The sequence below is a fragment of the Triticum aestivum genome, chromosome 5D (genome assembly GCF_018294505.1).
Source record: "Triticum aestivum cultivar Chinese Spring chromosome 5D, IWGSC CS RefSeq v2.1, whole genome shotgun sequence".
In the NCBI taxonomy this organism is placed as follows: domain Eukaryota; kingdom Viridiplantae; phylum Streptophyta; class Magnoliopsida; order Poales; family Poaceae; genus Triticum; species Triticum aestivum.
The window spans coordinates 461572032-461583508 of record NC_057808.1 but is presented as its reverse complement, the minus strand read 5'-3'; the positions used below and the strand labels follow the sequence as shown (position 1 = coordinate 461583508).

Here is an 11477-nt window from a genome sequence, read left to right as displayed (position 1 = left end):
TGAGCTGGAAACAACTCGACGAGGCCAGGCCATGCAAAACTGTACAAGAGGTAAGATCAGATAGAACAATGTGTCACATATTACCTCTCAAATCAAAAGTCTATCGCATATGGAACCATGATCCATATGCCGATATGCGATCTACTACTAGACGTCAAGACTTTTCCTCTAACATGACGATGGATTGGATGGCCACGGATGCTCACCGGTCCAAGTTGCGGAGCTGAACACGGCATGAATGGTGCTACTTGCCCAAAGAGATGGACCTGAGCCGAAACGGTTTGGGAAGTACAGTGGCAAACTATGGTGTCCCGGTTTGAGATTTCAACATCTTCCTCGACAAACTGTCGACACGGGATTGCGAACGGGCAGTGCAACTAGCAGGGTAGCCATCTGCAGCATTGCGGGCTCGTGGAGCTGCGCCCCACGGCCACAGCAACAACGACCCGAGAGATCCACGGACAAAGAAAGAGGAAAAATAACCACCAATCTACATTCCAGAGTCTCATCAATCATCATCGTTAACCACAGTGCAACGAAAACGATTCGACATGACAGCGTGAGATAAGATGAGAATAGCCAGTCCGATCGATCTTTGTTAAATCCCGCACATCACCTGCACGCCTCGCCGTGAGAGCCAACCGTTTCCATCGTCCGCATTATTTCTTTCGTTGTTCTTCGTCCTCCTCGCGCTCGATACCTGACAGACAGCGACATGTTTCATTTCATATATCAAAATCAGCAAGGCAGCCAGCCAGCCATGAGCCATTGGCAAGCGTCGGTACGTACCCTCCCCTGATGATTCTCGTCGCGGAGGCAAGTTGGATCCGCCACATGACCGAGAATTCGGGTGTCCCTCCGGTGTCGGCACCACGGCACGGCGGAGAGAACAGGCGAGCTGGCCGTAGATTCGGCGTGATCAGCCGTCGTCCAACAGGGGGAACCTTTTCTCCCCCGCGCGTCTACGCTTCTCCGGTCGCATACACTGCATGATGGGTCTGATTAGGATTTTTAAATAAAAAACATAGATGTCGCCGTTGTGTTGGAGCGACAGCACTAAGATAATCCAAGCCGTTTGACTGCAAGCCTGGCGCTGCAGCGCAGAGAAATGTGTTCGGTAGCTTGGTTCAGAGGACTGACGAGACGATAGCAGAGGTTAATTGGGTGGGAGCTGCGTTCGTTCGTTGCACGTGGAATCTTTTGCGTAGAAAATTCAGGGCTGTTAGTGTGCAATCCGGTACAGAGACTACATTTTCTTTTTTTTGCTTGCACACACTAACTAACCCAGTGTCAGAACAGATAAAGAGAAGATACTGCACTGTAACAGACTGTCCAGTTTAAATACACTGTAACGGGTGAAGGACCGAAGAAGATGGTGATCGATGATGGTTCATGTACCGGGCACTGGTATGAGCTGTAGGACGCGATGTTTCATTCAAGAGATTCAGCTCACCAGTTCAACGGGCGCGTGCACGTAGCGTACGTACATAGGCGGGGCGGGTAGGGCCTAGACGCACGCCATCGGCTGGGCGGGCCGGGGCTCCGGGACTCCGGCTAGGTGCGTGCATCGCTCGGGGGCACGGATGATTGGGGAGTGTCGGAGGATCGGAGGAGGAAATGCTGCGCCATCCGCACGCACGGACGGACGCAACAAATCAAACTGTGCGCTGTGCGCAGTGCCAATGATAGCCAGAGCATGGGCTCGCCTGGTGGCATCTTCTCTCTTCTCTAGTTGTACGTACGTCTAGTCTAGCATGGACAATGTAGCATGTTTTCGAGAGTTTTGGCGCTCTTTTTTCTCGATCTCGATCTGATCGGCCTGTTTCCTTCTGGCTGGCTGGCTCCGGAGTCCGGAGTCCACGCATGGTGTATGGACGATGGTTTATGGGGCATGGCAGGACTGGGCGCCCAGCTAAGCTTGCTGCACTGTACATGCAGGCCATGAAAGCGTGGGAGCGAGATCTTAGAGCGATTGCAGGGCGGGGCCGGGGCCGGGACTGACTATGTATATATGCATGTAGCTGTACAAATCTGACATTGTACAGGCAGGAGGACGCTCTTGATCTGTAGAGCAATACAAACATGGGTGAAGTGTGCGTACGAATGGCTGCAAGGAATCCTATGCCTAAGTTTAGAAATATTTGACCATAATAACTGATGCTGGAAAAAGAAAAAGGAAAACGATTTGCAGATCGATCATTCCTCTCTTTCCTTTTTTTCTTGCGGGAACGGTTTACCTCTTCCCATTCGAAGGACGTGCTATATATAGAGAGAGGGAGATTCTACTACTTTAATTCCACCCTCGGTTGTAAAAGTATGGATCCGGCTTGCCTGCTCCCTCCCCATGCTCCCATCGTCCTAAAAGTATATAGTGTGTAGATTTTGTAGTAAACCCTAAACTTCATTTAATTTCACTGTCAAGAATATAAAAATATACTATTAATTTTATCACATAAATATAAAATCGTGATTTTTTAGGGCTTCATCTCGTGATATTTATTTGACATTGCATATAGTACATACTCGTAGTATTTTTCAATTAATTTGTTTAAATATTACAAATATGGACTTTTAGGAAAAAAAACGTAACAATATTTTAAAACGAGATATATCTAAAACCCGAGGAAATACTGTCTATCTTTTGAATATGCGACGTTTCTTAGCTATTCCTGCATTGGCGCCTCATGATAGGCGTGATGTTGGTACTTTGCGCAGGAGATCCAGGAAATCCCTATCCAACATGGCGGAGAAAATGGCGCGAAGTTGCCAACGTTGTCCGCCGATTCTGTGATCCTGCATGCAAGCGGCCCCTCCCCCACTGCAACCCTCAATCATCATCTCCTTTTCCCCGTTCCGTTCTTCTTCCTCGCCGTTTCCTCGGCTTCCAAAAGCTCTAATCTAATAATCCTAGATCAAAAAACTAAACACCTTGTGTTTGGCCAATGATGCCCAGCACACATGATCGAATGATTTCGCCGGCAAAAATGAAGCATCCCAGGACATCATGTAGTAGTAGCGCTTCAGCTCATGCTCATGCAGTGATCCCACTCACTCGCTGAAGCCTTCAGCTCGTGGGAGCAGCACTCTGCTCCTGTGCGCGCGCGCCCTCTGTTTCCCACGCACACAGTCAGCCACACAGGGAGAAACGATTTCGCCGTGGGGAAGGACGCATGGACACGTCAGAAGCCACTGAACCGTGGGCCGCCGCACTGGCAATGTGCCATGCATGCAGCACAGCTCCGCACAACGCGACGCTAGTAGTACGTTCCATAGCTTAGGTGGTGTACTCTACCGGACGGGACGTCCCCAGCTACACGTCCGCACAGTGCACGCATTTACGCGCGCGCCCCGCATGCAAGCTGTCCCCAACAACCTCCAGGTTGGCATCCTCCTCCTCCCCCGCGACACCACCCGACGACGCGAGCCGAGGCGTCGCCCCCCTATATATACGCTCACGGCTCACTCCTCCCCACACAACCACCGCCGTGCGCGCGCAGCTCGAGCTCCTCTCCTCACCTCGGATTAATAAGCTTCGGCGGCGATTTTTACTATAATATCTTCACCATGGGCGCGTGCAACTCGTGCGAGGCGACGGCCGTGGCGGCGGTCACGGGGGCCTCCGCGGTGGGCGAGGCCACGGCGGCAAGGGTCGTGCTCGCGGACGGCCAGCTGCAGCGGTTCCCCGGGGGCACCCGGGCGTCGCAGGCCATGAAGGCCGCGGCGGCGGCGGCTCCCGCGGGCGCGTGCTTCCTGTGCAGCGCCGACGGGCTCGAGCTCGGCGGCGCGGTGGCCGCGGTGGCGGGCGACGAGGAGCTGCAGCCCGGGCAGCTCTACTTCGTGCTGCCCGGCGCGATGCGGCGGCGGGCCCTGCAGGCGGAGGAGATGGCCGCGCTCGCGATCCGCGCCAGCGCCGCGCTGGCCGGCGACCACGACGGCCCGCTCGTGTTCCCCGACTCGGCCAGCGGCGCCCCCGCGGCGAGGAGCGGCGTGAAGGGTGGGTCCCGCCGGCGGTCGCGGAGGGCCCCCAGCCTGGGGCGCGACTTCGTGCCGGATCTAGGCGCCATTGCAGAGTAGTAGCCGCTGCCCTGGCCAGCTCGCCGTCCGGCGGGCAAGAAGAAATAACCCGAGTGTAGAGTTACGTGTAAACTAATCCACCGGAGGGAGATTTGGTTTGACTAATGCTAATCTAGTGTAGTTGGGGGGAGGCTAAACAATCTCTGCTTAGCTGTAGCTACGGCTGCACGTTCTGGTGCACACATGTACAAGAAAGACGCGTAGGCACATTGCATTGCGTATTATTTTGATCTGAAATCCATGGAAGGGCTGTCTGAAATCTGCACCGGACGCCAAGGTCTGTCGTGTATGGCCGACGGGTGGGTCCCACAGGGCCTACTGTCTTGCACCGTGCCTTGAGTGGGATACTCTTTGACGAAATGACGTGCCGAATGGCCGGATCCATGCTTAGCCATGCGCCCATCGTAATAAAGTCGTTGCTAAATGGAGTGTATTTTGCTGCGCGTTAATTCAGTTGCTTGCACACTTGCCCCTGGACCCTGGTATTTGTGGCGGTAGCTTGGGAGAGGAGAGGAGGAGAAGCGCGGCGAGGGAATGCGGGCTAAGCAAAGGCCATTTCGGTAGGAGGAAGACGACAAGGAGAGACCTTTTTCAGCTTTTCGGTCTAATCCTCTCGTGCGCGACATGGCCGGCTCCCGTCGCTCGCCTACAGCGCGCAGCACTGCTGCCGCCCGCGAGGCGCGAGCCACTGGGCGTGGATGGTGGCCGGGGCGGACCGGTCGCCGTCTCGTGACCGTGCGCTCGCCGGCGCAACTTGGCAAAGCAAGATATTCCACGAGCTGACAGCGGCGGCCGAGGACGATTCCCGGGGCCGGGCTTATTATCTCGCCATGCACACGGTGACTGATCGATGTGCCCGGCGAACAAATCAAATTCGTTCCGGCCCGTCCCGGGGTCCGGATAAGCAGGCGCAGTAGCAGAAAGAAGGCCGTACTTGTTTGAGACCTCGTCGGGTCCAGATCTAATGCTATGCTATCTGAGACTCTGAGTAGAGACGGAATAGGTTCGGCGGAATAAAATCCTCTCTCCGTTCGTCGATATCAACAGTCTGGATCGGCAACTACGACTACAAGGAAAAGGAAAAACAGTTTGGATCGTCTAACGAGCTGAATATATTCTCGTACAAAACGCATCTCGCGTATGGATAGACAGAGGTGGCCGGACAGATATGCGAGACGGCGGCACAGTTAAAAGTGATAGCCTGATACGACAGTGGTGCGGATCGAGCGGCGATCGGCGGTAGACAGGCGAGTCCTTGTCAGCCATTGCTTTAGTATTAGAAGTGGAGTACGTAGAGTAGTTAAAGCAAACTACTTGACGTGCACGCACCGGCCCGTTGGAAATGCTGGATTTATCTGAACTGGATTTTCATCACGATCGAATTTCCTGCGCAATTTATACTACTGCTGCTGCTCATTTTTTTTTCGGTTTCTGTCGGCGATCATGGTACTGGAACAGAGCTGCTCTTTTCGGATTCGACTCGTGGGCCGGCTACTCGGCCCACTCGCGACCGGCAACTTCCCCGGTGGCTTGCAGGCCCGAACTGGGCCCGTTAAGGGTGTAAGCTAGTACATTACCGTTGGTGTGTGTTGCCTGTGGATCTGGAAAGGAACTGGTGGCTTCGGCCAGTACCGTGTGCGTGTGAGCTTGTATCCGTCTTCCATGGCGAATTCCTCCCCAATTCGAATTCTATAAGCTGGTAGCTCACATCTGGCATCAGAGCCGTTCCATCCTGGAGCTTCCCCGCCACTCCCACCACACCAGATTCAGCGAATTTCGCCGGCGAGAGGCCATGGAGAAGCTGTCAGCGGAAGGCCGCAACATCCACGAGTTCGTCAAGGCGGCCGTCACCGACGATCTCGAGCAGCGCCTCAAGGTACACAGCGACGACCTCCTCAAGTCCATGACCAAGCTGCTCCAGGAATCGACAAAGACCCTGGACGGGCTCATCACGGCCCGCGTCGACGGCGTCCGTTCCGAGCTCCATCTCGACATCGAGCAGATCCGCTCCGATCTGGAGCGAGTCGACAAGGTCGACTACGAGGCCAGGCCTGGGAGCTCGTCTGCTGGCAGAGAAGTGCGTACCCAGAACATCTACGTTCCACCACCTGCTCGCGGAGCGCGTGATCTGTCGTCTCCCCGGGAATTTCAGTCGCCCCGCGAACTCGTTGCCCTGGATCAAGGTGAGCAGCACAACTCAGGTCCCCGAGTGGAATTGCCGCGGTTTGACGGGTCTAATCCACGGTTATGGCAAGCTAGATGTGAGGATTACTTCAAGTTATGGGGCACTCACCATAGCCGGTGGATATCTTATGCCACTGCCCAGTTTGAAGGTGCAGCTGCTCGATGGTTGGAGTCAGTGCAGAGGCGAACTGTAGAACTGCATTGGACTGAATTTTGCAACCTATTGCAGACGAGGTTTGGCCGGAACCAACACCAGACCCTCTTGAGGAAGATGTTCAGAATTAACCAGACTGGGTCAGTGGAGGAGTATGTGGAACAATTTGCAGAATTGTATGACCAACTCACTGCATATGAGTCCAGGCCTCATCCTCTACACTACACCACCCGTTTTATTGATGGTCTGAAACCAGGTGTTCGGATGGCCATTGCCATGCAAAAACCACGCGATCTGGATACGGCTTATGAGTTGGCCCTGCTCCATGAGGAACTGGGAGAAATGCAGTATACTTCCACAACAAAAAGAAGCACTAACCCTTCAGGGACTTATCCTTACAAGGCAAAGACGGTGGAAGATAAGAAACCAACTGAAGGCCACAGATCCCTGCCAGTTGAAGATAAATGGACTTCTCTGAGGAATTTTAGGAGGGCCAAGGGATTGTGTTTCATTTGCGGTGAGAAATGGTCTAAGGACCACCAATGCAAATCTACAGTCCAGCTACATGTGGTTCAAGAGCTTATTGATCAGTTGCAAAGCTCCACTCATTCCCAGGATGATTCAGACAGTGACTCTGACAATCTGATGCTGTTGTCAGCAGCTGCTACAAGCAACAGTGTGTCTACACTATCCTTGTCCTTGCTAGTCAATATAAAAAATGCAGAACTGAGGTTCTTGGTAGATTCTGGCAGCACTCACTCGTTTTTGGACAGCTCCTTGCATTCCATGCTTCCAGATATTACTGATATTAAAGCAGTTACAGTGAAAGTAGCAGGTAGAGGAAAATTGACTTGCTCACAACAAGTGAAACAATGTCAGTGGAGTTGTCAAGGTCAGGAATTTTCCCATGATTTCAGACTATTGTCCTTAGGGGGTTATGATGGCATTTTGGGTCTGGATTGGTTGGCCAAACATAGTCCCATGTACATTGATTGGGAACAGAAGTGGCTTTCATTCCAGTACAAGGGTGTTACTGCCACTTTGCAAGGAGATCTGCCTGAGGAATGTGTTTTTACAGTTATGGCCATTTTTCAGAATGTTATCTTCGAACAAAAGGAACAGTTACCTGAAATTCAGGCTCTGTTGGACAAGTATGCCGTGGTCTTCTCTCCTCCTACAGGTCTACCTCCCGGAAGACAGTATGATCACAGTATACCGTTAATCCCTGGTGCTCAACCAGTGTCCATCAGACCCTACAGGATTCCTCCTCATCTGAAAGTTGAAATGGAAAAGCAGGTGCAGGAAATGCTGCAAAGGGGAATAATTCAGGTGAGCAACAGTCCCTTCTCATCCCCTGCTCTGATGGTTAAGAAAAAGGAAGAAGGAGATTGGAGGTTGGTCATTGATTTTAGACATGTTAATGCTCTCACAATTAAGAGCAAATACCCAATTCCTGCTATAGATGAATTACTAGATCAACTTGCTGGAGCTCGTTGGTTTTCAAAACTAGACCTAAGAGCTGGCTACCATCAGATCAGACTAGCACCTGGAGAAGAATTCAAGACTGCTTTCCAAACCCATACTGGCCACTATGAGTTAACTGTGGTGGCTATGGGCCTGACAAGTGCACCCAATACCTTCCAAGGGGCAATGAACACAGATCTAACTCCAGTTCTGAGAGGAGAAGATCCTTGTGCAGTGTGTTTCTTTGATGATATCCTCATCTTCAGTAAAACCTTGAAAGAACACTTTATACATTTGGAAAAGGTGTTGAGTATTCTGTTGGAAAAACAATGGAGAGTGAAGTTGAGCAAGTGTGACTTTGCTAAACAAGAAATTGCTTATCTGGGCCATGTTATTAGCAGTGAAGGAGTTTCAACAGATGCTAGCAAAATTGCAACTGTTAAGAGTTGGCAAGTGCCTACTGATGTGAAGCAAGTCAGAGTATTTCTGGGCTTAACTGGGTACTACAGGAAGTTTATCAGGAACTATGGGATGATCAGTAGACCATTAACTGATCTGTTGAAAAAGGGGGCTATCTTTGTGTGCACACCAGCTACAGAGATATCTTTCCAAACTCTGAAGCAAGCTCTTATTCATGCTCCTGTCTTGGCATTACCTGATTTTTCTAAGCAATTTGTGGTTGAAACTGATGCTTGTGATGTTGGGATTGGTGCTGTTCTGATGCAGCAGGACCACCCCATTGCTTTTGTCAGCAGAGCTCTAGGTCCTAGGAACAGAGGGTTATCTGTTTATGAGAAGGAGTATCTAGCTATATTGTTAGCTATTGAGCAGTGGAGACCATACTTACAATTCCAAGAGTTCATTATCAGGACAGATCAAAAAAGTTTGGTGAATCTTTCTGATCAGAGACTGCATACACCCTGGCAACAAAAAGCTCTCACAAAAATGATGGGATTGAATTATAAGATTGTTTACAAGAAGGGTATTGATAATTCTGCAGCTGATGCTCTTTCTAGGAGACCACGGTCAGATTCTCAAGTGTTAGCAATCTCTGGGGTTCAGCCTAGTTGGTTGGAAGAAGTGGTGGAAAGTTATAAGGATGACATAAAGGCACATGAATTATTGCAACAGTTGTCAGTGCAGCCTAAGTCCAAAAACAATTTTCAATTGTTACAAGGTGTGCTGAGGTATAAGGGTTGCATTTGGGTAGGCAATGACTGTGGTTTGCACACAAAAATTTGCCAAGCTTTCCATGACACTCCCTTGGGTGGTCATTCTGGATTTCCTGTCACCTACAAAAGAATTAGGGCCCTGTTTAAATGGGTGGGTATGAAGAAACAGATACAGCAATTTGTGCAATCTTGTCTCATTTGCCAAAGGCCAAACCTGAGAGAGTGGCTTATCTTGGGTTGCTATCACCACTACCTGTTCCTGCAAAAGCTTGGGAGACAATGGATTTTATCTCAGGATTGCCATCTTCTGATTAGTATGATTGCATCATGGTGGTCATTGACAATTTTACAAAATATGGTCATTTTATACCTGTCAAACATCCATATACAGCCCAGAAAGTTGCTGAACTTTTTCTGGACAATATTTATAAGCTTCATGGCATGCCTCTCTTTATAGTATCTGACAGGGATCCAGTTTTCACCAGCAAATTCTGGCAAGCTCTAGTGAAGAGGACAGGAGCTGTGCTTAATATGAGCACATCATATCATCCTGAAACAGATGGACAGACAGAAGCAAGTGGAGTGTTTTTTGAGGTGTTTCATCAGTGCTCATCCGAACAAGTGGGCAAAGTGGCTTTCACTTTGTGAGTTTTGGTACAATACCAACTGGCATTCAGCACTTAACAAATCTCCATTTGAGGTTCTTTATGGTCATGGTCCTCGGCATTTTGGGATTTCGGCTTCAGACTCAATTGATCCTGTTGATTTGCAGCAGTGGTTGGATGCTCGAGCAGTGGTTCAGCAGTCAGTGCGCCAGCATTTGTTGCGTGTTCAGCAAAGGATGAAACATCAGGCTGACAAGAAACGCACTGAAAGAACATTTGCTGTGGGAGATCGAGTATTCCTTAAACTCCAGCCGTATGTACAATCATCAGTGGTGCACAGGGCAAATCATAAACTTGCTTTCAAGCATTTTGGTCCGTTTCTGATTCTGGAGAAGATTGGCGAAGTGGCTTATCGCTTACAGTTGCCAGCAGCTAGTCGTATTCATCCTGTATTCCATGTTTCACAGTTGAAGCGCTGTGTGCATCCACAACATGAGGTACTCAAGTCGCTTCCTTCTGTTGATGCTCATCTTCAGTTCCCTGTTAAGATACTGCAGGAGCGCCTTCGCCGCGCCGACAACCGATCGTTGGCACAAGTCCTAGTTCAGTGGAGTGGAGGGGATGCTTCTTTGGCAACCTGGGAGGATAAGGATTCACTTCGTCAGTTGTTTCCTCGTGCCCCGGCTTGGGGACAAGCCGGTTCCGAAGAAGGGGGGAATGTCAGCGATCATGGTACTGAAACAGAGCAAGCGGGAGCGCGCGAGGCCAAGGATTCGACTCGTGAGCCGGCTACTCGGCCCACTCGCGACCGGCAACTTTCCCAGTGGCTTGCAGGCCCGAACTGGGCCCGTTAAGGGTGTAAGCTAGTACATTACCGTTGGTGTGTGTTGCGTGTGGATCTGGGAAGGAACTGGTGGCTTCGGCCAGTACCATGTGCGTGTGAGCTTGTATCCGTCTTCTATGGCGAATTCCTCCCCAATTCGAATTCTATAAGCTGGTAGCTCACAGTTTCGTGTAGGTCAGCTGTCACGTACGAAATGCCGCGGCTAGCAATAACGGGGAGCTGCAAGGAACAGGTCGGCTTGGCTGGCCATGGAGGAAAAGCGCGAGTTAATGGCGGACCTGGACGGGGTATTAGGTTGAGGTTGAGGCAAGGTTAAAAGACGGCATTAGGTTGTGGTGGCGCTGCTGTGCTGCACGTATTGGGAAATCTTCCGATGGCACTTGACTTTGACTCAACAATAATCGGGGCTCTAGTCTCTACAAACTCATCTCTTTCTCTCATCTTTGCGGGGACCGGCCCGGCCGTCTTCGCGTCCGCATGGCGGGTGAAGGCATGAAAGCTCAGCTCGTGTAGTCTAGGTGTGGTGGTATCGCCCATGCCGTCGCCGGGTATTCGGGGAACTGCCACTGCTACGTGGCAGAGTGATTCGCGAAATCCGGTCTACTTGACTGGTTTTGGCTATCCTTTTCCTGGAGTACTACTACGTGCAGCTACTTGTAGGTGGAAGGCCGTGTCTTCTGTCGAGTTTTCCTGGCACACAGCTCAGCCCCGATTGTTCGGCGCCGGTTCTTCTGCCGAGTTTTTCGTGTACCCTCACACTAGACGGTGCATGTGAAAGGAGCAAGAAAAGTACGTATTCAAAGACGATTAGACGAGACCAGCGCGGCCGGCCAGCTCGTTGTGAACTGGAGCCCTAATGAAATCACCGACTGTCCTACACCCTCCCCGGGATTCTCACACCCGCCTGTTTAAATTTCAACCACAACAATGCAATCCTACACCCTCCCCGGGATTCTTACACCCGCCTGTTTAAATTTCAA

At 50.9% G+C, this 11477-nt stretch overlaps 1 protein-coding gene across 1 annotated transcript; it reads left to right on the top strand.

Moving 5' to 3' along the window:
* Nucleotides 1-3464: 3464 nt before the first annotated feature.
* On the top strand, nt 3465-4311 carry LOC123125522 (uncharacterized). Its single transcript, XM_044545999.1, has one exon. The coding sequence runs from the start codon at nt 3565-3567 to the stop codon at nt 4072-4074; it is 510 nt and encodes a 169-aa protein (XP_044401934.1). The 5' UTR covers nt 3465-3564; the 3' UTR covers nt 4075-4311.
* The last annotated feature ends 7166 nt before the right edge of the window (nt 4312-11477 follow it).